General features: G+C 35.9%; 1 protein-coding gene and 2 long non-coding RNA genes across 6 annotated transcripts in view; 1 reads left to right on the top strand and 2 right to left on the bottom strand.

Annotated features, from left to right (window-relative positions):
- tbc1d16 (TBC1 domain family, member 16) overlaps positions 1-27,691 on the bottom strand; it is a 61,493-nt gene extending 33,802 nt beyond the window's left edge. For 2 of the 4 annotated variants that reach the window (XR_012399078.1, XR_012399079.1), the window contains exons 1-3: positions 27,596-27,674; positions 17,381-17,585; positions 16,764-17,175 (exon numbers count right to left, since the gene is read on the bottom strand). Coding sequence is in view for 2 of the 4 variants with exons in the window: in XM_068216769.1 (XP_068072870.1) it covers positions 16,764-17,175; positions 17,381-17,585; positions 22,360-22,362 (620 nt within the window). In the remaining 2 variants the exon portion in view is untranslated. Of the gene's footprint in view, positions 1-16,763; positions 17,176-17,380; positions 17,586-22,359; positions 22,470-27,595 lie in introns of those variants that run through there. The other 2 variants (NM_001006076.2, XM_068216769.1) reach the window with 2 other exon arrangements.
- LOC101885587 (uncharacterized) lies at positions 190-3,807 on the top strand. The gene is made up of 3 exons (XR_223281.6): positions 190-408; positions 3,086-3,159; positions 3,272-3,807. It is a non-coding gene; the product is annotated as an uncharacterized lncRNA (long non-coding RNA).
- Positions 3,493-5,010, bottom strand: LOC108182812 (uncharacterized). Its single transcript, XR_002457570.2, has 3 exons — positions 4,792-5,010; positions 4,521-4,555; positions 3,493-3,631 (listed from the first exon to the last, which is right to left on the bottom strand). It is a non-coding gene; the product is annotated as an uncharacterized lncRNA (long non-coding RNA).
- Positions 27,692-27,772: the final 81 nt, after the last annotated feature.

Below are 27,772 nucleotides of genomic sequence, written 5' to 3'. Positions count from 1 at the left end.
CTCAAGCGCTGTTTTTCACTTGCAAATCTACGTTTCGCTCTCTCGCTCTTCTGCACCATACATCACTGTGACATTTGGTGCAAAAGTGACTTGTGTATCTGCCAACCAAAACGTGGGCTCTCAGAGAAATTCAGCCAATAGGGGATGGGGCGTGACGTCACCGCTCTAGCGCTGCGGAGGCTGAACTTCGAAACCGAAACCCCCTTTGCGAGATTCGCTGCATCTATACCTGATTTGCGTTCAAAAATGCCTGCTTAATTATTTCACAGTAGGAGCAAACATGCCTTAAGAAAAGGAGTACGTTTAAACTTTAGTAACCATAAAAAGTACGCCAGGTGGATGCCTTTCTACTCCAGGAAGCCGCAGCCTACGGCATGAAGGAGGAAGAGGACGCGGTCAGTTTGAAATGTGAGTATTAAACCAAAGACAGTTCTTTGTGTTAAATTTGTATTTGTTGAGCTACTGTACAGTGCACTGTAGAGTAAAGAGGCTTTAAATTATAGTCTATTTTATTTCGCTGTAAATGTTGATTGTGTATTGTTACGGTCTCCAGTCAGCACATATAAAGTAAGGTTTCAAAGGTAAAAAAAGATTATTATCAAATGTCTGACAGAAAAATGTGAAGTGTTGCAGATCACAAGACAAAACAGACATCTGAGTGAGTGATGTATTTGTGCAGATGTAGAATCTGCTGTCAATTGACTGTTGCCAATACTGTTTCAATTAGATACATGTAATCTTACTAAATGAGAATAAAGAGTCATTGTTTAATCTGTGCATCAGTATAGTTGATCACTTGAGGAATTGTGACTGCGTGAGCTTAAAAAAAACACGTTTTGGCAAGCCAGACTCATTTACAATCTTGATTAAAGTATTCTGTTTTAATAATTTTAATCAATTCAGGCTGCAAAAGATGAAAGAGAAACTAATTCAGCATAGAGCGCAGATTTCTGTGCGCATCACGCGTCTGAACGCGCATTAACAAATGCACCTCCCTTTAATATCAGTTCATGCAGTCGTAATTCATACAATAGAAAGTCTTAAAGAACACTAACAGTTAAACAGCACTGTGGGATAATCAGGAGATGTATTGGGCCCGCTTAAACATTATAACATTTTTCTCACGGATAGAGCAAACATTTATTTAACACAGAAACGGACAGATCACAGGCAGTTTCAGTAGTAAAGTTCGTGCAAAGTGCAACATACACAATTCAAACACCAGTGCAAAGCACTTTGTTGCAGTTTGTGTCAAAAACATCAATATTTCGACACATATCCACACATAATCTTGCTTTCGATTTGCTCTCTCTAAATGCGCGTTCTTCTCTTGACTCCCGCTGCTGTGTGTACCTCATCTGTAAATTTGGAGATGTTAGTAACTGAACTAATTTCAATATCACTGACTCGATTAATTAAATACGAAAGCCGTGTAACGTGCTATCGATTGACGTGTTGTCATTTTTCCCCTTTAAATCTCGTAAATTATCGTATGTGATCTCTCTGTTATTGGACTTTTTAACTGAGGGAAAAACGTAAAAATCAAACACAAGATATCTTAAACTGTTACTGTTCACTGCTGTGCTCAACAATACAATAGTGCAATACAATATTAAAAAGTCAAAATTCAATAATAGAATAAATCTTGATAATTCAAGATGTTTCAGGGAGCAGGTCGACGCACACACACAGAGCGCTATGATAAAGCACATGAAACGCCATGTGTGTGTCGATTAAAACATGTTATATGCGAAATAAATTCAGTTTTTTTTTGATAGGCTATAAATGATACTGTATTAGCTATAACTAATAAGTAAGCTAATATGCAAAGAAAATCTGCTATTCAAAAATTTGTTAGTTATAAAAAAATACTAACGTCCATATTGGCTCTGGTGCATTAAATAGTAATAATAACATTAAGATTTTTTTTTAATCACAAAATATAGAAAATAGTATGGAATGTTGACATTTTTTAAAGGTATCATCTTAAAGTTGTAAATTCCAACACTAAAGTTAAAATATTTAATTTTTATAATTCAGCTTTTGCTGAACAAATGATTAAATGTTTTAATTTTAGGGAATAAAAAGTTTTATATTGTTTGTCAACTCTGTCATGGATGATTTTAGTAATATTTAGAAATAATAATAAATAATAACAAGAAAAATCGTAATGTGTAGTTACTAAATTTAAACTGAATTGTCAGTACTTTAGTTTTACAACTTTTTAGCAAAACCTTCTACTTGCTATAACTGCAAAGATCACATGATACTAATGAAATCAGGATTAAAATATTTTTTATTTGTAAAATATGTGATTAATGAAATATTAAGTTTTCCTTTTGTAATTGTGATAATAATAGCATTGACAGTTTACAGTTTAAACATTTAAAATTAAAATATTGGTAAAAAAAATTTTTTTAAAGAAAAGCAAAATAAAATATTTTTGCATGATGGAAAAATGCACTAACTAATTCGTAAATCAAGAAATCGTGATTTTTGGTAATATGATCTTTGAAAATGATGAACACATTTTATAAATATTTTAAAATGTAGCAATGTAATGTAACAATTTTTTAAAAGCTGAAAAAAGGATGGCTTGGTCACTAAATGTACCTGCAACTACAGAATTACCCATATAGTTCATGGAGAGCAACATGTTTTTCTGGAGTTTTCTTGCAAAACTTGGCAAACATCACTTAAGCAAGCAAACACTGACATAAATATAATCTGCAGTACAAATACTAGTTTTAAAATAAAAGTTAGTTTGCTTTATTAAAATGACAGAGAATACTATAAATTATTTTATTACCTTTAAAATAATTGTTTATATATATATAATTTGTTTATTTTTGTTGGCCAACCCAAAATGTCACTTGGCCCACCCTAAAGTTCCAAGCTGGAGCCGGGCCTGATCACAGAGGTGATTTATTCTAGTCTCAATGCTACAGGGAGGCTTTTATTGAGTACAGTACAGAAACTAAAAAAACATATTTTCCATTTGCTATTTATTATTAGTTATTGTATTTTCAAACAGTGATTACATCAGCTTTCTGATTGCTGTTGTGTGTGTGTGCTTTTTCTGCAGAGCTGTTGTGATGGAGCTGGACCTGTAGACAAGGGAACTAACACATTTGAGGAAAAAAGAATCCAAAATAAGAGGTAGGATAATTTTATGACTAGCACTACAGAAATCAAATAACACATTGTGCAGTAAAACAACATTGTTTTTTGAATGTTTTTTTATGTTTTGTATGATCTGAAATATCTGCAGATTGGTGTGTGTGGTGAGGGTAAAGAAGTCCACAGCAGCATCTTGGAAATGCTGTAATGCAGGGGTGCCCAAACTCAGTTCTGGACGACTGGTGTCCTGCAGAGTTTAGAGTCAACTTCAACTATAAACTCTGCAAGACAGCAGCAGTTCTGGACTGAGTTTAGCCACTCCTGTTCTTCTATAGTGAACTGAACAAGACCCTGCATCAGTCCACATGCCCTTGTGTCCTCATCTGGACCAGATGTTGCTGTGGTCTCTTCATCATCCGTATCTCGGGCATGAACTGCCATGCATCACCGTCCTGTTTCAGTCGGACTGCAGCAATGAGGGATGTGATGATGGCGAAGTCCCTCTGATCATCTGTGTGGAGATACAGCAAAACATGGGCTTCTGTCTGTAATACATCACTGTTAGAATAAAGCTTGGTTTCATGTGTTGTTGACTTGTATTTATTTGTCATGATTACTCATATTCATTCTTTTAATAATATAATTATGTTTCTGTTTGTTTTCAATAAATAATGATAATACTTTCAATATTGTATGCATTTCCATTGTTTAACAGAAATGTAAGAAAATAAGATGCATTGCCCAGTGACTACTAGTAGATTTACTTAGTTAATTGTCCACATTTATCATTACTAGCAATAGATTCTTGGTAAAAATGTTAAGTAAATATACATTTTTTTTGGAGTGTAAAATGAATAATAAAACATGGTAGCATTAGTTATTAAGGTAAAGATGGTTTTATATTTGCACATTTAAACATTTTAATGGTTTGTATATTGTTTACCATGGTACTTTAAATATTTGGTCTGAATGACTTCAAAACAACATTAGCACTAATATTTAATTGACTATGGACAGTGCTGTATTTTGAAAGTCATTGGCTGCTAATATGATTTTCCTATATAGAGTTTGAAAATCTTTTTCTGAAATTATATTATTAAGGAGAAAGTCAGAATGTGCAACTATAAAACCAACTTCACCTCAATGCATTGGATGCACCCTGGTCTGCCATTTTTCTAAAATAAATATAGCCTATGAATTAAATAGTTTAATCGTATTATGTGATAAGAATGAATACCAAACATGACATTAGGGCAAGCAAGCCACGTTACGTTTCGTAAAACAAGAATTGTTATCCTAAGTATGAATACTGATCACTAACATAGTTATATTTAAACTAACATCAAACTGTACAACTATAAGTGGTTTTAAAAAACGAAGCAATGAAAACGTATCCTAACTGTATTGCTGCTTTCAGGATGTCATCGATTCAGCTCTGCAGAAAAAGCACACACACACCAGCAATCAGAAAGCTAATGTAAACACTGTTTGAAAATACAATGACTTATAATAGATAGCAAATGTAAAATATGTTTTTTTAGTTTCTGTACTGTACTCTACAGCGAAATAAAATAGACTATAATTTAAAGCCTCTTTACTCTACAGTGCACTGTACAGTAGCTCAACAAATACGAGTTTAACACAAAGAACTGTCTTTGGTTTAATACTCACATTTCAAACTGACCGCGTCCTCTTCCTCCTTCATGCCGTAGGCTGCGGCTTCCTGGAGTAGAAAGGCATCCACCTGGCGTACTTTTTATGGTTACTAAAGTTTAAACGTACTCCTTTTCTTAAGGCATGTTTGCTCCTACTGTGAAATAATTAAGCAGGCATTTTTGAACGCAAATCAGGTATAGATGCAGCGAATCTCGCAAAGGGGGTTTCGGTTTCGAAGTTCAGCCTCCGCAGCGCTAGAGCGGTGACGTCACGCCCCATCCCCTATTGGCTGAATTTCTCTGAGAGCCCACGTTTTGGTTGGCAGATACACAAGTCACTTTTGCACCAAATGTCACAGTGATGTATGGTGCAGAAGAGCGAGAGAGCGAAACGTAGATTTGCAAGTGAAAAACAGCGCTTGAGACTCGTAGCGACAGATTTGAACAGTTGCAGGAACATATTTGTGTTCGTGCTTAGAAAAAAAATAATCAAACATTCTACACACATTCAGCTCTCTTTGTGCGGAATACACATTCTAATCTACAGATGTGCAAGTTTTGTCTGTGACTTCACATTTCTGGATGCAGGTGTGTGAATGTGTTTTGCACCATATACACTGAAACAATAGTAGCAAAGAACATGAGCGGATGAGTTTCTGCATTTGTGATTCGTCCGATGGGATTTGTGCACCTGTACTGAAGGATTTGTGCAGGTGTAAATGTTGCGTTGTGTTTGTTGGAGACAAAAAATACCTACACATTTGCAAATTTGCTCTGCGAGTACAAATTTACTGATACACATTTGCAAATTTGCTCTGCGAGTACAAATGTACTGATACACATTTGCAAATTTGCTCTGCGAGTACAAATGTACTGATACACATGTGTGGCTATTTTTTACAACTACAAATTACACTTTTACAGCTGTTTGGGAGTTTTGCACCAAAAATACCTTCATAGAGGAAAGTTATAGAAAAATTTATGCTGCTCTGAAAGTTCTATTGAAAACAAGGCACCACTCATCACCAGACATATACCATCCATACAGTGAAGCATGGTGGTGGTAGCATCATGCTGTGGGGATGTTTTTTAGCAGCAGAAACTGGAAGACTAGTCAGGATAGAGGGAAAGATGAATGCAGCAATTCACAGAGACATCCTGAATGAAAACCTGCTTCGGAGTGCTCGTGACCTCAGACTGGGGCGATGTTTTATCTTCCAGCAGGGCAATGACCCAAAGCACACCACCAAAATATCAATGGAGTGGCTTTACAACAACTATTTATTTTTAAATGAAATAAATAAATGAATTTAATCCATTTTGGAATAACGCTGTAACATAATAAAATCTGAAAAAAACTGAATTGATACAAACACTTTCCGGATACACTATATTACTGTATCATCTGCATACAGGTGTATTTTGCTGAACCTATTCCAGTCGTTAACGTAGATAGAAAACACCAATGCAGCTAAAACAGATCCTTGGGGAACCCCAGTGTTGACGTGAAGAAAGGATCATTTATAATTTTTCAACAGTCACACATTGAGTGTGTTCTGAAAAATAATTCTAGAGCAGATTGACGAAAACCTAAAAGCCTAAGTCTCTGTAACAGAACAATGCACAATAAGATCAGAGATGCTAAAACAATTAAACATGAACACCTGTCCCACCCATGTTGCCTTTAATATTATTTACCATATTGTTACACTGTGTTAGTAACAATTAAAAACTCACACACAGGGAAAAAACACACTAAAAAATCAGTTTTAGTTAATTAAGTGTTATCCAGCTAAAGCTCTTGCATGACAGCCTAATTCAGCTGCTCTCTCTTCTCTAAATCTGCACATCAATTCATCCGTTCTGCCGTGATGCATTTACCGTGTGAAACTCCGCGACAGCTGTAGGTGTGGATACGCACTTGTGTGTGTGTGTGTGTGTATAAGGACACTGGAAGTGAAGAGGAATGAAAGGAATGCTGGGAGGTTATTGTGCTGGCAGGAGCGGAGCAGAGGCACAAATCAAGCAGCCCTGGCAGCCAATTTCCCCTGACAGCCCTCCTTTCTCTCTCTCCATCTCTCTGTGAATGTCTCTCGACCTCTCGGCACAGCCAGAGCTGTAACCCGAACCGTGGGACCTCGGAGTCTCTCTCACACTCGTCTTTTTTCCCCCTAACAGAGCACGTCTAACAGGCCGAACGCACCTCCAGACACGTCTCCTGTCACCGATCCACTCCGGCAGCCCAAGGTTTATGGGTCATGTGGTATTTGAGAGGTCTTTGGGAGTCCAAACTGCTGCGGGATCACACACACACATACACGAGGCCAGATGGCAGGCCGAGGCCGTGACAGACAGCGCACGGTGCAAAGTTACAGCTCATGTTCTTTACAGGCCCTTGTTTTCTACTCTGGGAGCCTAGGGGTGGGCTTTACAGAGCAGGAAAAATAAGGTGACCAAACTGAACCGAGCGTCTAGTTAATTAGATGGATGGATGGCAACACAGATGTTTGTTGGGAACAGGAGAAACGGGAGAAAATGAGATAACTGAATTGAAGTGCAGTCTTCAGAGGGATGAGAGTTGTGGCTCAAATGACTCCCTATATGTAGTGAATGAGTTTAGTGTAATCCCAAATGGATACACTAACTTTTTTATTGATGGGAAATTGAAATCATTAGGGCTGCACGATTTGAAGAACATAATCCAACTGCAATTTATCTGATTAAAATTGCGATTTAAAATGCAATTTACTATAATTTCATAGAAGAGCGCCAGGTTTGATGTGGTGGTTTTAAAAGCACCAAAGAAAGACCAAGCATAATCAGAAAGTACGCTACACGATGCTATACTGTTTATTTAAAACCACTTTTCCAATAAATTAAAACCGATTCAGTTCAGTTTAGCTTAAATGTCACTGTTATGCTTGATTCACATGGGGCTTCAGCGTCAACGCTTGACAGTGGGCATGTCTGAAGTTGGGTTTGAAGCGGTCATCATAGCTGTGTCACCTGTGTCAGGAAATTAAACCACAATTGGCTACTGCCTGAGCTGAGGTATTTGCATAAAGCGTTCTGATTGGCTGATGCTTCTGTTGGCACTTGAAAAGTGAGAAATTCCCAACTTCCGAAGCCATAGATATAAACATTAGATACTGCATAATTGCATAGATAATGCATAAGGCATACCTTTCAATCCTCCCGTTTTTTCCGGGATTCTCCTGTATTTTAATGTTCTATCCCGCTATCATCCCGTAAAGGTATTTTCCCGTATTTCTCCTGTATTTTCAGTTTTTCTCTGAACAGTCGAGCCTCCCTACACGCAACCCATTTTGCCGAACCACCAGGGGTCACCCCCTTGCTCTAAAATGTAAGTCTTCTGTGTTTTCGCTTTGTTTATTAATGAAAAAACTTATAAATAAATATTAAAAACGGAGCGATTTCCTTTCCTTTTGATTACAGGTGCCGTCGCCCATCCTATACAATCCTCAAAACACTCATATAACTTAATGGTGCAGGACAGTCAGCTGAAGTGCTCCATAGTAATAAACAGATGTTGTTTCCCAAATGGATTCTGTACACGCGATTTGAAGCGGAGAGAAAGTCTGGTTTTTGGGTGCGTGTTTAAACAGACATACACACATAATTAATAATAATAACATATAAGGATGTCGATCTTGATGTTTTTTTCCCAAACACAACTAATTTCGTCTTAAATGAGCATAAAAAGTCAGGAAAGCAGTCGAATGCTTTCATTATAACATTAGATGTGTGCATTTTTTAAGTGGCACCTCTTAATTCATGTAATAAAAAACTCTTATTAAATGAGAGATTCATTCGTTGCTCTTTAATCAGAATGTGTAAGTTATACAGTGGAGAAAACGGCTAATGAGATTGATAGCTTGATTCTGTTTCATTATAACAGCTATTAATTTTAATAAACTGAACTGTTTGCTAATTTATTTGCTGCTAATGTATACTATTTTTTCCTTCTGTAAATAATAATAAAACATATTACTGGCCAGCTAACAGTTTATTTACAATTAAACAGCTCCAAATTAACATATTTAGTAATTTGGGCATTGGGGGGGTGAATCCCTTATTATGGTGGGCATATCCCTTATTTTCACATTCCAATGTTGACAGGTATGCATAAGGGCCCCGAGCATGCCTCAATACCCTCGCCATATTTGTACAGGGCCCCCAGGAGGATAAAACTCATTCAACCACACTCAAGACCAAAGCTATACCTGCCAACATTTCCGTTTTTTCCGGGAATGTCCCGTATTTCAGACCCATCTCCTGTTTTGGTTGTCTCTCAGAAAACTAGCAGAACTTTTGTTCTAAACAAATATGGTTATTGATAATACAGTGACTAAATGCACTGATTATAAGGCAAAGTAGCACCAACAACTCACACTAAATTCCAGGCTTATGCTAGTTTGAATAAAATCAGCAAACAAATGTAAATTAAATGTGACAACAAGATGCTGCAGTGCTAGAAAGTTGGCTAAATGAATATAAAATAATTTAATATTTAATATTAAATCACAACCCAATGAGCACAATGCCACAACAAAATCACAAGCACACGCTCTTTGTCGGCAATGCCCATGGTAACACTTATCCATTGATGTATTTGCATAGAGACCACCAGGAAAACTCCCAATCATAGATATGTGTATATATTTGTATTTATCAATTGCTCCAAATGGCCAGTCAGCCACTGCACCTTGGTCCCACCTTCATTTCAAATTAACTCTACTCTATACCAAAATGGCAGCTCTATTGACACATTCCTTCCAATAGACAACAATAGCATAGGCGACATCTAGTGTATGTATCTATATTCTGCAGCGAGCAACGCAGCAGTGACGGATTCACAGTTTGGTAATGATTGACGTCACCCATATAAAGTGAATGGGAAGCATTGACGCTGACGCCCCGTGTGGATCGGGCATTACATTTCAGTTCCTTTTATTTCAGTTTGGTTTAACACAAATGCCACTGCTGAAGGATGATCCACTGAAAAGCAGCTCCCCAACCAAGCAAGTCATAGGTGAAACAAAAATTAAAAGGTACTACAATACTATAGGTACTAGGTACTATAGGTACTACAATCCTGAACTACAATCCTATAGGGATGAAATAAGTCTGTTAATTAGAAAGTTAGAAAATGAAGATGAATAAACGCAACAGTATTGACTGACAGATGTTAGTTTGATTAGTGAGTTGGATAGCTAGCCACAAAGATTTTAGTTCAGGATAGAAAAAAAAAATCAAAATAAGGTAACTTGTGAGACAGATGTTAGTTTGTTGATTTTAATTATTAAGTTGAAGAGATGGATAATTTGAACAAAGAGAATCAGGAAAATTGAGACAATTTAGCAAGACTACTGAATTAGATGAGTAAAACTGGTTGACTGATTAATTTGGTAGGTATAGGCAGGGTGCGATTTACAGGGGGGCTGGGGAATGCAAGACACTTCTATACAGCTTAAAGTGACATTTAAAGACTTATTTAAAAACTTATCTAGGTTAATTAGCTTAACTAGGCAGGTTAGGGTAATTAGGTTATTTATTGTACAACGATAGTTTCTTCTGTAGACTATCGAAAAAATATATAGCTTAAAGGGGCTAATAATTTTGACCTTTAAATGTCTTTGAAAAAATTAAAAAATTATTTTTTTCTAGCCAAAATAAAACAAATCAGACTTTCTCCAAAAGAAAAAATATCATCAGACATTTCCTTGCTCTGTTAAACATAATTTGGGAAATATAAAAAAAATTTAAAAGGCGTTTGATTAATAATTCTGACTTTAGCGGTATATGAAGTTAGTTTTTTTAGACCGATTAGTTGCCGAAATGTAGAAAATGTTAGCCAAACAGTAAGAAAAAAATTATATATTTTTTATTTAGCAATAACGCATTTGAATTTGATTGTATTATCTTTCTATTTCTAAAGGTTAAAGTTGATCAACCTTTTATTTTAATGGCTATTCAGTGTTCAGCGTAATTGAGTACACCCCATTTTGAAAATTAATTTTTTTATCCATTTCTCTGTAAATATAGGTTGTATATTTTGGTGCATTTATCAGATTTATTAAAGAGATATTTATTAAAATAATATTTTAGTCACCAAAAATATTTAGAAATTGAAAAATAATACAATTAAATTCAAGCAAAATGTTGCAAAAATAAATTACAAGCTACAAAATTGACTAAATATTTCTACTTTTTGTTTCTCTTGATTTTTCCTCTTTTTAAAATTTGTAATATTTTTCTACAACATATACATTTGGGTGTACTAGTTTTTGGACAGTTATCTTAAGTTATTTTGTTAGGTAAGCTCAAGATTTGGCTTCAGTAATGACTAATCTAATATTTGTGCACAAAATAGAATACTAAAAACATGAATTTAAAAGATAGATTTGCCAAGGGTGTACCTGTATATGCTAAGCACTTTAACTGGTAAATAAAACTTTAGGTGCACCAAAAATGATTGCCTATATTCACTGAGAATCGGATCAAAATCTTCATTTTCAAAAGGGGTAGAGTAAATAAGATCCAACTATCTATCAGTGTGGCCATCCGACTTGCCATTCCTTTCATAAGCAGTAACCCTGTGAGCGTATTGTAGTGTATTTCCAGAAACTGAACTCCACAGGGACCGGCTCTACCCCTGAGGGCCTGTTTATTACATCATACTGAAACTAATGCCCCCAGAGGCAGTGCTGTCCAACACTCTTAACACATTACCCTTACATCATCCCCGCCAAAACAGCAGCTCAAACTCTGACTGGGACTCTGGAGGGGGTTTCAGGACAACACACACTTCTGCTACACACACGGCCTGCCTTCACCTCAGCTATTTAAACAGGATTTTTCCTGCACTGATGAAACGAGGGAGTTCGATGCACCATGCGGGCACACGCATTCAGAAATTACCATACACCGATGAGCACATTTGCATACGACCACCCATGTTCACAATGGAAATCTATTCAGCTTTCAGGAATTTACGGGGGATTGTGATCTCGCATAGAGACTGGCCAATCATAACACAGGGCATTTGCATATTAAAAAAAACAGACCATGTTATTTGAAATATGAGAAACACAAACTTTACAGATCCCAAGGACATTTGAGAGGCGCACACATAAGAATAATTATATTATATTATATTATATTATATTATATTATATTATATTATATTATATTATATTATATTATATTATATTATATTATATTAAACTAACCTAAAACATCTTGCATAACTCATAATGAAGTTGGAACATGATTTATAGTTTAATGAGTTACAATTAACTATATGTTGTCATGACTAATTGATCATATATTTTTTACAGCGTAATAGCGCATGCTGACTGGATTGAACAAGCCCTTCCTCACAAATAAATGTGGAGAAGCACTCAAATCAGAGCTTAATAGGAATTTAATAGGGTGTCCTTACTTTTTCACGACTATATGTACTGTAGGTCATATTGACTGGTATATGTTTTTCAAACTGGAAAGAATGAATTTGCTCAAAAAAAAATGCACAAATAAAAAATTTGCACTCGTCTTAAAATGTATGAATCATGTTACTGTACTTGGAGATCAGCAGAAATGAGTACACCCCCTTTGAAAATTCACGTTTTATCCTTTTCTCCTTGAATATGGAGAATATGGTGATGAATGTACTGTTTTATTAAACCAAACACTCTGTTAAAATAATAGGGTTAAAAATACCCCAACATATAACCCAACTATAGGTTATTATAGCACCTTTACAACTATTGGTTATTTTAATCCAATACATTGGGTTAAATAATTTATTGGGTTAAATAATTATGGTTGTGTAAATAAATAAATGTCTTCGCTGGGTCCTGAAGGCGAGAATGATGGCGGAATATCCCAAATATGTGTACCATTTTCTGTAGAGATGAACACGGGAGCTGGAGAAAGTGTTTTATCCTTTTAAAATAGATCGTCTATAATGCTTGTGTTTGTATCAATAATAAAGAGTGCTGGTGAAACGTATGTAAAAAACATGACACAAAGAGCTAATTTGATAAAAGAAAAAGAAAAACAATATTATTGCATTACAGCTTAAATAAATTTTATAACACAAAAACAACATTACGCATGCATTTTAATACAGCTGTTCTGTGTCAGTTAAATCAGTTGACTGTTAAAAATCTAAATTTTAACTGGACCAAATAAAGGTTAAAAATAACCCAACAAAGCACCAAATATTTAACCCAACTAATGACGTTATTAATAAATAACCCAATAAAGGTTAAAAATATACGAACAAAGCACCGAATATTTAACCCAACTGGTGACGTTATTAATAAATAACCTAAGAAAGGTTAAAAATAACTCAACAAAGCACCAAATATATTTAACTCAACCATTGGGTTAGATAAATAACTCAATGTCTTTTTAGAGTGTATTATTCAGTAATAAAAGTGAAACTCTTTAGAATTTTTTTTAAATACAAGTATTTTTTAAACTACAATTTATAGAAAACAACTAAATTGTATATTTTGTATGGATTTTATAGCATGCTTTGATTGTTTATTTCAATGTTTATTTAATGTATCCCACTTTTTACATCTAAGCAATACCTTGCAAATGTCAAACCTTGCGATGAAAAAAAGTATGTTTTTACCAAAATAATGAAAACCTTGGTTTTCTCTATTCTTGAAAAGGGTTAAAGTTTTTGAGTATTTCTTTTTTATTAATTTTCAAATATATCAATTCACAAACCCTCAAACCAAGAATAGAACAAAACATGGCTGTCAATTACTTTAGCCTACAATAATAATAATTTAATAATAAAGGAAATCAGGTCAGTATCCTCAGCAATAAATAACCGGAGAACTTTTAAGCAAATGTTACAGTAAGGACAGTTAATGCTATTTTTAAAGAAAAAGTTAAACATTTTATTGAGATTGGGATTGTTGGTGATTGTAAGGGTGTTAATGGCCAGATTGGAAAGCTAAACATGAACAAAGTAAAGTTAAGACCTGTTAATAAACAGTTTAAGACCTACAAGGCAACATTTATGTAAATACAATTTAATTAAAGTAATGCTTTTTATTTTGAAAAGTTATTTAAAAAAATAGGAAATTACCAACTTTAGTGTAAGGCAGCTATATGCACCTTTGGCCCACGCCTCTCAGTGATGGTTTTTGGCCCGTTATACCAAAATGTTAACAGCATCTCATAGAAAGATTTTTTGTTGTTGTTGACAAATCGGATAGGATGAACTACACTGTATGATGGGATCCACACAAATCAATTTGTGTTAGGGCAACATGGAGGATTTAAGTTAACTTCTTAGTTCGGACAAATTTAAGTGGATTGCAAATAAAACAATTAAGTTGTCCCCGAAAAAACTTAAATAATTGTGTTGTTTCAGCTTATTTTAAATAAGTTGTCCGAACAAACATCAAACGTAATTGTAGTGCCTTTAGATATCCGTTAATATCAAAACAATAGCGCACTTTTAGTCACAAATATATATTTTTGAAATATAAATAAATAAAATGGTACTAAAAAACGCACGTACAGAAAAGAAAACACAATACAAAACTGAAAAAAAACGAGAAAGACGTAGCCTAATTAAAGAGAAACAGGCCGACTTAGACACGAATGATCCAGATTTTCCAGGAAGTGCAACTAAAATGGATGCGGAATGAGGGAGTGCGCCACAGACAGCGGTGATATTTTGTGATGGGCTGCTCGAGTCCTGCACTCACCACTGCTGCTCAGCCCAAATAACAAAAGGAGGAAATGATGCTGAAAGAGGGAATGTGAGGGAAATCTGTACAGTAGCACACAGTCTCCGATCGTCAACCTGCACTTCTACACACGCACAGCGCCCTGTAACAGCTCCACCTTGTGGACACAGTACAGCATTACTATGACATATCCAGAGAACACTCGAAGTACAGTTTACAAACATTTTATATTTTATATTTAAAAACGAAAAAGAAAAAAATATATACATAATAAATAAATAAATAATATATTTATATACTTCCAGCCGCAATCCAACACTGGGAAACACCCACACACTTGCAAACACTCATATACACCACGGCCAATTTAGCTTATTAAATTCACCTGTTTGGACTCCGGGGGGAACCGGAGCACCCGGAGAAAACCTACGCGAACACGGGGAGAACATGCAAACTCCACACAGAAATGCCAACTGACCCAGCCAAGGCTCAAACCAGCGACCTTCTTGCTGGAGATTATGTTACCCACTGCTTCACCCTGCTGCCTATATGAAGTATATATTTAAATCAATGTATATTTTAAAGAAATGTTATCGATTTGTAAAGAAAAATCTTTTATTCATTTTTTTTTTTATTTAAAGGAAATATTGTAAATGGAAGTTTCGCTGCATCCCATTTGTTTTTCTACACACAGCTAGTTTCTTTAAGGAAAAAAAAATGGCTAATTTGGCAGAATTGGCAACACAAACCAGTACCAATAATATATTTTAAATTGAGGATGTACAAAGAAATTTGGCAGAAACATTTAGTTGCATCTTGCAAGCAGTTTAACATGCTTTTAAATGTAAAGCATGCAGTAATTATAAATCACGTTGCTATTATTACTAGCATTAAGTGTGAGAAACCGTTGCCGTTTTATCATTTAAATCATCCGTAACACTTACGGAAGACGGTCTGTGATGAAACGAAAAACACATGACGCTGTGCTGAAAAATGTAATAAGCTGAGCTGATCTATGAATTATGAATAAGCTGTGAGCAGCTCCTCTTACTGCACACAGACCTGCAGCAGCACAGAACACGAGAAACACACACTCACACCAAACATCTTCCCCCACACCTGCTAATACACACAAATACAAACATACACACAATTGCAGCGCTAAAGCTCACACATTCTACAAACACACTTTGTGAAATCACACATTCATCTCAAATCTAAAATACACAATAAAGAGAAAATCATTGGGTATTAGGATGTAAATTCACACTCCTGTTTCTTTCAAAATACCCTACTTTTAAAAACATATTTTTAAATGATTAATATGCTAATAAATCAATTCTTTATTCAACAAGGATGATTAAAATGTTCTAAAAGTGTCATTTAAATTTAACTTCAATCAATAGAATTCTAAAATAAATAAATAAATAGATTCTATCACCAAACCAAAATTATGATATAAAAATGTAAATTTAAATTTTAGGTTTAATAAAAAAAATCTAAATATCTGAAGGTTATGCAAGAACATTTGTAACATTTATATTTTATGTAGGCACATACATACCTTCAAAAACAACAAAAAAAACAAATAAATCAAAAGACTTCAGCATTAAAGAGCCCCTATTATACATTAAAAAGGGTCATATTTTAGTTTTAAGGGTCTCCAACAACAGGCTGATAAGGATGCAGGGTCAAAAACCCTTTTAATGTTCTTATAATTTGCATTTATTTTTACCTAAATATCCCAGCGACTCCCATATGATTCGTTCAGCGATCCATTTGTTCCCAAACCCCTCCTTAGCGCGAAGCTAATCTGACATCTCTGGGCCGACTGCAGTCTGTTGCGATTGGTCGACAGCGTTCAGCGCGAGACAGAGTGAAATGGCCACCACGACTTATAAACAATATTGAAGTAGTCACAGTGCACGTGAGCACAGCTCCCAACACTCCTGTTTTTTTCCGGGAGTCTCCCGTATTTCAAACCCATCTCCCGCCACCCTCCCTTTTTGTTATTTATCCCAGAAAACTCCCATAATTTTCAAAGTTGTCAGCGATTCCTCCTATTGTAAAGTCATGCAGTGTGTATACATCTGTGACGCGACTACTTTGCAAATCGTGCAGTCTGAACTTTGCATTATGTACAGCACTGCAGTAAGTCTTGTGGCTGTTTCTAATTGTGGATTATAAATAAATGAACTTTTTCTGTGTATGTCTGCATTACCGTACTCTAGAGGTGTCCCCTCACCTGCTCTCATTGTCCAGGAAGACGGAGCTGCTGCTTTCGCCCAGAGCCTCGCTGACCGGCGATAGGCAGAACGGTGAAGAGAAGGTGTCCGAATCGGAGCCAATGGTGCTGTCCCGGCTCACCTCATCTGCAGAGAGCTCACATGAGCCTTCGTCTCCTTCTTCCAGCAGCGCCTGGTTCTGCGGCTCCTGGCCCTCTTCATCAGCAGCCTCTTCCTCCTCAGGGGCGGCTGGCGGGCGAGAGTGGCTCCGGTGGGCTCGGCGGCGGGGATTTCTGCGGACGGGCGAGCTTTCAGGCGTGATGTAGCGTAGGGCCTCCTCGTCTTGCCGCTGGATGCGAGAGTTAGGCACCCAGGTGAGGATAAGTGTGGAGCCAAGGGTCTCGTCTTTCTCCAGGTGCACGCACAGATAACCTGAAAGATGAACACAACTGAAGAGTTCAGATGCAAAACCCTTGTGTGTCTTTATGCGCATTTTCAAAACGTATGCGCATCTCGGCGTTCCCATCAACCGATTTTTAAGCGCATATCCAAAATGCGCATAAAAGAAGGTGGATGGAAACGTAGCTTATGACACCGTGAACAACTGCATTGTGGCTTGATGTTGTCCCCGTGGTACCTGGGTGATGTTCAGGCAGTCCAGGCAGGGGTTCGGCAGGATGCACACACACATTGTTCTTGGAGAAGATGATCTCTCCATCCAGCACGCTCCGGGAACCCCCTGTGCCCACGTTAAACGTCAAAAAGTCAGAGGCTTTGGAGGATGCACGTCGCAGGAGTCGACCGAATGACATCTCCTCCAGTGACCGCTCACTGCTCCCATCCTTTAAAAAAAAAAAAAAAGAGAGAGAAAAGTTCATTTAAAAGGGAAAAATTTCTAATTCTGTCATTATTTACTTATCATTCACTTGATTCAAACCTGTTTGAGCTACTTCCTTCTACTGAACACAAAATGTTATACACTGAATAATGTTAGAAACTATTAACAGTTGACTTCTATAGTGTTTGGGTTTCCTACTATGGATGTCAATGTTAACAAATGACCTTCTTTAGTGTTCAACAGAACAACCCAAAATAAAATCTGAAATTGTGTGAACCTAGTCAATGATATACAGTGACGTGAACTTTTCCCTGGATATTTATAACAACCAAAAGTAATTCATGTATGGAAAGAAAAACTAATCTACTTAGTCTAAGTTCTGTGCAATAAAACGAACGGACACAGGAAAAAGTAATAAACACATGAAGAAGAGGGGAAAGCCCAGACAGCAGCTGAAATCTCTTAGTAGTTCATTGTATATGAATATTAGCTGTAGCGTCCATCACAAGGATGAAGATGAAACCATGGTGGACATTTCAGCAAGTCAGTGATCCAGAACACAGCCAAATAGACTCTCAAAGCTTTCAGAGAAAGAAAATCAAGCTGCAGAATGGCCCTGCCAATCACCTGACTTAAATCCAGCTTAATTCAATATCAACCTGATTATCCAAATAGACAAATCTCAAATGAAATGATGATCTAATCGAAATATTACTTCATATGTACAACCACTGAAAGCCACAGTCAAATCTGTCACCTTTTTCAAACCAACTGCAGGGTTATTTCTGCGTAAGTCACACAAAGACACACCTTAAACCAACAGACACACACAAACGTTAGGCCAGCTCACTGAAGCGACCCAAAGCTACAGCCGTTTGTGTTATCTGTTCGCCAGACGGAAGCTTAAGTGTGCTAAATGTCTTAAGAAAACAATTCGAAAACCCATTATGGCTAGTTTCACAGCCAGAGTCTTAATGCTTGCAAGCCTGCAAAGCAGTGAATGCAGACACATCTCACTAATTTATGTAATTACATAAGCATGCTCTATAACCACATATTAATAAAGACTGAGAGATTCTACAGAACATTTTGTGCCCTACTACAGCCAATTGCATAATTTAAAATGCCCCTTTTGCGATGGAAATGTAAAGAATTCAATTAATATCTCACTATACAAGCAACATCTTTAAAAGGAGAAGAAAAATAAGTATTTTCTTTCAATAACCAATGATATTTTCTCATAGCATCTAAAGTGCTTTGTTCAAGCATCCAGTGTTTCTAAACTCCGCCTCTTGAAAATATACTCTGCTCTGATTGGTCAGATAGCCTAGTCTGATGTGATTGATTGGAAAACAAACTTCCATACTTTCCATATGTCAGTTTCAGCTTTGGAAGCTTCCACTTGTAAAAACAGTGATACAAACAGTGATGATGTGGTTTAACCGTATCAATTTGTAAAGAGGGTTTTCTTCCACAGCCCGATAAGCAGTGTTGGTTTAACAAAACACATCAGCAAAACAGGCCACAAAGATAAAATAGTTGTTGTTCATGGGCAGACAATAGAGACCATACTCCAGCATTCTACAACTTCGTTATCAACCTAGTATACACTCTTAGAAATAAAGCTATGAGAGCTGACACTTAAGGTGGCACCTTTTTACAATTAACACGTTTGTACCCAAAGAGTCCATAGTGGTGGCTCATTGCTACCATAAAAGTGCAAGCGTCTTGAAATTGTTACGTAGTAATATGTTAGATACAAATATAGAGCATTGGAGAAACAATTGTAAGATAAGACTTTCAAATCGCGTCGCTATTTTTTTTCGCTATTGCGTCTAGGCTAGTTTTTGGCAGCAGAAGTCGCTCTAGGCTAGTTTTTGACAGCTTTAGGCTAGTTTTTAACAGCAGATGGCACTCTAGGGCAGTGTTTAATATCAGACAGTGCTCTAGGCTGGATTTTAGACAGCAGATGGCACTCACGGCTAGTTTTTTAACAGCAGATAGTGCTCTAGCCTGGACTCTAACAGCAGATGGCACTCTAGGCCAGTTTTTAACAGCATATAGTGCTCTAGGCTGGATTTTGGACAGCAAATGGCACTCACAGCTGTTTTTAACAGCAGATGGTGCTCTAGACTAGTTTTTGAAAGCGGATTTCGCTTAAGGCTAGTTTTTGACATAAAAGATGGTGCTTTAGGCTAATTTTAACAGCATTAGGCTAGTTTTAACCACAGATCTCTCTCTAGGCACGTTTTTAACAGCAGATAGTGCACTAGGCTAGATTTTAACAGCAGATGGCGCTCTAAGGCAGATTTTTCCTATAAACTGAAATGTTTACGAGGAGGAGCGTCATGCAAGCTGACTATGAACACTTGTAATGTGCTTAAACCTTTCCTAACCTCATTAACAATCTTTTTAGGTTCGAGTGGTATTTGTAGAGAACTGGAAGCAAGCAGAGTACAGCTGTTTGTAAAGCATACAACGCCATCTGCAGTTAAAAACTCATCTCAGAATCAATTGAAAGCTTAAAATCATTGCAAAATTGTTTTCCCAGAGGATTTTTTACCACAGCCCTATATGAATTTTTATAGTACAAATGTGGACCCTTTGTGTACCTTTTAAAAGCTCCATTGACACTTTACTTCTGAAACTTTAGCATAACTTGATCTTCGATACTTTGCAGGCCTTTTTTTGTTTGTTTGCTTTTTTACATTCACTAACAGCTATATTACACACTACATTAAAAGAGAATTTTTCCAGAAAGCACAATGATGCACTTTACGATCCCCAAAGTTCGAGTATTGAAGATTTATACTGTTTGTGCAGCTATATTCGTTATCTTTCCTATTAATCACAATCTATCAATGCATCAACTAAAAACTAGAACATTGTACAGTAGCAACCACTGTTCATAAATTAGTGTTGTTTCAAGTAATCTAAATGATAAATGCTAGCCTTTTAAGCAAAAAGAAAAAGAACAACAACAATTGTGAACTACATTAAAACAGGTTACGCAACACAATAGTCTACATTGCTCAAGAACTTCCTCAAGACAAATGTCTGACTTCACTGTTCCTCTTCTGTCTCTTAACAGACAGGAAAAAACGCATTTACTGACACGTTAATCTGGGAGACGGATAAAAAAAAAGATTTTAGTTTCAATAAATGCATTACTTTCTTTTTCTCTTTTTTCAAACATATTTTTATTGAACGTTTTTAGTGCAAGAAAATTACATTGAGTAAAATTATATATCCATCATACATGTTATTTAAATTCTAACCCCCACATAAAAATAATAATAATAATAATAATAGTAAATAAAATTGTAATTAAATAAACAAATAAAACAAATTACATTAAACACTAAATTTTATTACAAAAAGGCATATTACATTTCTTTCGCAAATGTAATAATGTAATAATTTTTTTAAATTTGTCTTAGAGACTTAGAAGTATCTATATAATCAAAAAAGGGTCCCAGGTCTGATAAAATAGAAAAGGTTTGTTCTTCATAGCTGTGGATGTGGATTTCTTTTGAATTTCTTATTATTTCAGAATTCTTTGAATAATAATGTCTCTTTTACATTCTAAATTGTACTATTTTTATGCCTATTCACTTACTGTATACAGTATTTATATTTAATACTTGTATATATATCTTTTTTTATTTTGCTGTAGTAATAATAATAAAGCTCCATTAGCAGTATAGTACCGTCTTTCCATTTTCACTGCAGTTACAATCAAATAACTGCAATCTTGTTGAACACAAGAGCCTTCTGTCAAAACTTCCTCAAGACGGACGCATCATTTCAATATTTCTCTTTAATCTTGAGATTTTTGTTTCCTGACTTAATTAACACCACCCAGCTCTTCCTCTTTAAAAAAATGCCATTTAAAAACTTCCTGCCACAAAACAAAAGAAATCCAAAGCGAAAAAATTGGCCACATTCGAAATTCGAAAACCATTTTAAAAAAAGCAAACGAAAGCACAAGTGAACACTGTCTGACAGGAGCTCAAACCCACTGAACAAACATAGAAAGCATTTGGATATTTTGGGAGAAGAACAAGTTTATCCAGTAAGGTCGCTTGCCTTAAGACTCAAGAGTCCAATTCTCCCTTATTTTCATAAGCTCTATTCAATTAGACCCATGTATCATATGGCTGTAATTGCAGTGAAAACATGCTTCCAGTAAACACAGTGTAAATTCCGCATTACAGCAAATCAGGAGAATGTGGCTGTGCACTATCAGTAGTGTACTAAGAAGTGAGTGTCACTGGTAGAAGCATGTGTTGTTTCTCCTTGGATCTGTCAGCACTGCTGCAATCGCTCACTCTGGCAGATATCAAGCTTTAAACAACACAACGGAATGCACTAAGGGAGAAACCCATTCAAATATGTCATCAAATGCAGAGCAACAGCAATAAAGGAACCATAGTTTACTCAAACATTTGAATTCCTTCATGATGCTGTCAAATCTGATCTACTTTCTTCTCAGTAAAATCAATGATATTCTAAGGAATGACCACTGTAAACGCCACTATAGGCCAGCTATGAGTTGAGAATGGTGATACTGTTCAATTTACTATACTACACGATTAAATTCATCTTTATTTCTGTAGTGCTTTGCTTTCTACAATGTATATTTAGCAGATGTAAGAGCATCTTAATGAAGAAAAGAAAGTAAAATTTCCATTTTAATTGTTCAATATATTCAAAAAGGCGGCAACACCAAAAATGCCAAAAAACAAATTTATTCAATTAAAAAGGCTGACACAAACCATGTAACGTTTCGAGCATGTGGCTCTTCATCAGACAGTGTTCATCACAGTAAGGTGCTCCTTTTTGTACTCTTCCGGATCAAATGATCTCCTACTAGCTCACAACAAGTAAAAGCTAAAAAAAAACATGACAAAATATACATTTAAAAATTATACAACTTATTCAAAGCGAAAAAACAAAAACAAACCATAATATACCATCACAAATTAAAGAAAACAGAATATAACAAGGAAATACAAAAAATAAATAAATAAATAAAATAAAATATATACATGTACAACAAAATAGAGAAAAAACTCAATAAAAACATCTAATTAAACATTAAAGAATTATTAAGGAAAAGGATGAATGCCGAACTCCTCAATTAAACCTTTTGGAGACAATGTATCTGTGAATACAGGGCTTCCAACGAACACAATACAAAGAGAGAAGTGCTTACAGTTTAACTTTAATTCTGGTCCAGAGAATTGTAAAAAATATATAGCTAGCATTTGACAAAGGACAGCTTCCAGAATCTCTCTCAGTTCAGTGCTGGACTCGGTTAAAACTCCCCAAAGAAGGAGCAGCAAAAACCATAATAGATGAAGCTGTGGATTGTGAGCCACAACCTGTAAGTATTTTTAATTGTTCAAATTGATCTAATAATTAGCCAATTAGTTACCATATTTAGCCCTAACGGTATGTTGTAGCAAAAACATAATCATCAAGGATGTAAACAAGAGGAAATGCAGTTTGGCACCCTTAACAATTTAGCTACAAATTCATATTTATTAATCAAACCGCTGTAAACAGCCACAATCTTCACCAGAGCTGCAGTGTCTCTCTATGCAGACGCTTTCCCTGCGTTCTACATCTCAAATAACAAACTCGCAAAAGACGTTTCATATTACTTACACATGCTTTTTCTGAATACATATGAAAGACACTTGCCAGATGGTATTTTAGAGAGCAGGAGTGAGGTTCAGCTGTGTCCTCTGTGTCATTTTCTCTTTGATTCAGGCTCAAACTCATATGGCTAACAGCTACTCTGACTGACAATAATCACACAGCACAAAAAGCATGTGCTATAAGAGGCATGACGCTTTTCCTGGTGATGTGGAGCTTATTTGGAAATCACAGCACATTATGTTAACTGACCAATCAGAGCCTCTTGAAGATGGGTCTTTCGGAGGAACTAGGAAATATGACAGTTGTTTTCATGTTAGCTGAGTAGCTGTGTATAATCAAAGTAAGATATATGAAAAATATAATGTAATTTTCTACAAGTAAAGCGTAAGCTCACACTGCTTTGATTCTTATAAACACAACCAAGCCTTAAAATTACACTCTGGTCCACCTCTTTAAAGTCACGGCGCAAAAATTAGTACTATAAATATAGGGAAAAATATGATATAAAAGTTTGATAAAAAGAAAACTATATAATTAAGAGAAGCATTTAAAATATATTAAATTCAGCTGAAATGTTGTAGTTTGTGATTCAGTTTTGAAACACCTCATGTGAAAGTAAATATATTATCCGACTATTCTTGATGTTGGTGACCACACTCTGATCATGAAGAATAAAACTATTTAGCAAAAATAAAATATACAAATCTATTGTCTGTATTTACTGAGAAAGTTATATATTATCCTTTCTTAAACCAAAGGTCACAGTATGCTGATTGTTCCAGTAATTTTTAACCCCTTGCTCACTTTGTTGTTGTTCTAATGCAGTGTGTGCTTCATTCTTTTTTTGCTTGTGGCCATAAATGCATTAAAAATGTGCCCTTTCATAAAATGGCAGTAAATAGCAATGACTATTAAGCTTTTAAAGAAGGATGTAAATGTATGACAGAATTGTTTTATTATGCGATGTAAGAGAGTTTGGAGAGAAACAACCTAATTCAAAAAAACTTATTTGATGAATTTTACCCATTAATTTGTGCATATATTATGTATCTTCACTAATGCTGCAGTTCATTCAGACTCATCCAGGACAAACACTCAATGTGAGAAATCAAGATTAATAGAAATGCTATACAAAAAATTATTATAATATTTTTTCTCTCAGCTAAATATACCTTGTGCTTGTTGCAACAGCCAGTGAAAGAAGTCATCTGTCTTCAGACAAGGGATTTCAAGCCATTTTTCTAGGCTTTGTGATAAATCTTGATTTTGCGAGCGAGTGTGAACCGCAACACTAATAGAGTTTCATGAATGCATGGTCATGCACAAAGACTAACAGTCAAGGTCAGTTTTTGAAATATGTGCAACATGGGACCATTCTTTGATACCTTTGCATCATTTTAAAACTTAAATTTTAAAATTTTGATTAAGCTGGTCACAGTTCATCAGGACAGCTCCTTATTGAAGATGATTTGCAAAATTCATTCATTCATTTTCTTTTTGGCTTAGTCCTTTTATGAATCTGGGATCGCCACAGCAGAATGAACCACCAACTTATCCAGCATGTTTTATCCAGCATATGTTTTACGCTGCAACCCATCACTAGGAAACATCAATATGTACTCATTCACACAAGTACACAACGGGCAATTCAGCCTACCCAATTCACCTACAGCGCATGTTTTTGGACTGTGGTGGAAACTGGAGCACCTGGAGAAAACCCACACGAACACAGGGAGAACATGCAAACTCCATACAGAAATGCCAACTGACCCAGCAGAGGCTCAAACCAGCCACCTTCTTGCTGTGAGGTGATTGTGCTACCCACTGCACCACCTATATAATATGCATTATGATGCTAAATAATGCTATACTCAATATGGGATACAATATTTAAAAATGACCAGCATATGTTTAATATTGTATCGGGTAATTAATAAATTAACAAAAAAACAAAAAACATTTGGAAGAACCGTGGAGTCATTGTTTTGCTGCCCTAACATGGCATAATTGCTTGGTCATAAAATATTTCTGCATTTTCAGCTAAAATCCTTACAGATTTCTGGATAAGAAGACCAGCACGCACACACTGTTTGGTTTCAGAGATGATTGTGTTGACATGATGAAACTACATTGCCAAAAATTATTTCATTAAATCAGAAATGCACATTTGCGAGATTTTGATCATTTTAAAACACTGAGCAGCCCTGCTATTTACAGTCATTTTTTGGACTTTTATTTTTTTTATTTCACTTTTTGTGGTCTGAATGTGTCACTGAAACAATCATCACAATGGTGTCAAATAAATAAATAAAAACAGCATTTTTAATTTAAGTTAAATTACCTCATCAAACGGTAGACCCAAAGAAAGACCACCCCCCACCACAACCACCACCATCACCATCCAAAAAAAACAACTATATATTTTTTCTCTTCAGTTTCATGGAAAGTGTGCACATTTTTTGTGCACAGTGTGAACATTTTTTTTTAAATATCTCTTTTTGAAAGCCACCTTTTTAATAAGCTTCCTTAAACTACGTAACATGATCATCAGTAGCGTCACTACTTGCCACTAGCTTACTACATTTCTCAGTAGTGTCGCTACTTTCTAATTTAAATAGCTTTATAGTAGCGAAGCTATTTTATTAGTCAAATAGCGCAGTAGCGTCCACACAAGCTACATTTACAGATCGCGGATCAATAAGTGACGGCACCGACATTCACGGAGCTGTGAGGCCGGTGTGTAGCCGGTGAAAGTAAATCAATATGATGATTAAAATGAGGAATTCTTCTACTTCCTGTTTTACGGTGTTCGACAACAAACTTTTTGGTGTGTTACTGCCACCTCTGGTAGGCGATGTCGCTAACCGAAACTTGCTTGATGGAAAGATGAAACAGGGAGAGGAGTTAAGATGCAATATAACTTAATTATATATATATATATATATATATATATATATATATATATATATATATATATATATATATATATATATATATATATATTGTGCTTGCCTAACACTGCTAATCATCATGCAAATATATCTATTCGAGTAAAGAGTATGGGTGTAGCCCCAGTGTCCTGACTAAAATTCTCTCTCGGCCCTCAACCATCATGGCCTCCCGATCATCCCCATCCACTGAATTGGCTCTATCACTGTGCCTTCACTCCCCTTATAGCTGATGTGTGGTGAGCGCACTGGTCCTGTGGCTGCTGTCACATCATCCAAGTGGATGCTGCACACTGGTGTTGGTGTGGACAGACCCCCTCTCATGACTGTGAAGTGCTTTGGGTGTATGGCCAAACATGATAAATGTGCTATTTAAATACACATTACATTACAATATTCAAAACCTAAACCATTATTTCATCCTCAACAGCACAACATGAACATATATGTGATTATAAATTGGGAAATTGTCAGCGCCAATAGCCTAGTGGTTAAGTGTGCCAACATACAGCACCATGGTGCTCACGGTGACCCGAGTTTGATTCCCGGCTCGAGGTCCTTTGCCATCCCTACCCCTCTCTCTGCTCCCAATACTTTCCTGTCTGCAACATCTACTGTCCTTTCCAAATAAAAGTTAAATATATATATATATATATATATATATATATATATATATATATATATATTTTTTTTTTTTTTTTTTTTTTAAATAATAAATAAATTGGGTGATTAATTTGTGTTCCTCTTAAGAAGGAAAGCAAAAAGGTTATGGAATAAATTGACAGAATGTCTCTCTTTAAATGTCATTTAAATAGATGCTGCAATTACAAATATAACAACAGAGCTATAAAGTGTATGCTTGTCATAAAACAAACATTATACATTCCATAAACTATACAAATACATTTAATATGTATTTGTACACTTAAACAGTTATTTGTATGTAAATATATAGTGCATTTATACATTTATTAGCTACATTTATGTCTCTGTATATACATTATACAACTACATGACAACAAATACTCACATAAAGTGCATATTCAGTCTAATTGTATATGCATTTCTATAGAAATTACACAAATACATGAAAACAATTGCTGACATGTACTCATATTGGTCATGTTCAGGCCTTTATAAGGCATTTAGTCCTTCTAATAAGGTTGATTGACCAGTGCCAATATTGTATTTGAACATATAAGCCCCCATTTCCCATTGTGCAGGATCACATATCGCACACGAGGATTGATTTCAGACATGAGCGGCTGGCGTCCCGTTAGCTCTGCTATGATAGAGGCACATCACTGCTGGACCCGTATGGGACGCCAACTAAACTACTTCCAATGCTGACAGCCGCGAGAACGCATGCGACCGAAAACAACACAAGCTGCAGACTTACCTTCAGTGCCAAAAACGAGAACAGCCGTCGCTACTCGTCCATATCCGAAGCGGCGCGACCTACTCGTACGTTAAAGATCGAGGCTCCGGTGAATGACGCGCATGTTTATCGGTGACACTTCACTCCGCACGCCGCCGCTGACGTCAGGCCGAAGCCCCGCCCACTGGCATTCCGCTG

Source organism: Danio rerio, chromosome 3, assembly GCF_049306965.1.
Source record: "Danio rerio strain Tuebingen ecotype United States chromosome 3, GRCz12tu, whole genome shotgun sequence".
NCBI lineage: Eukaryota > Metazoa > Chordata > Actinopteri > Cypriniformes > Danionidae > Danio > Danio rerio.
This window is presented reverse-complemented; position numbering and strand designations above follow the sequence as displayed.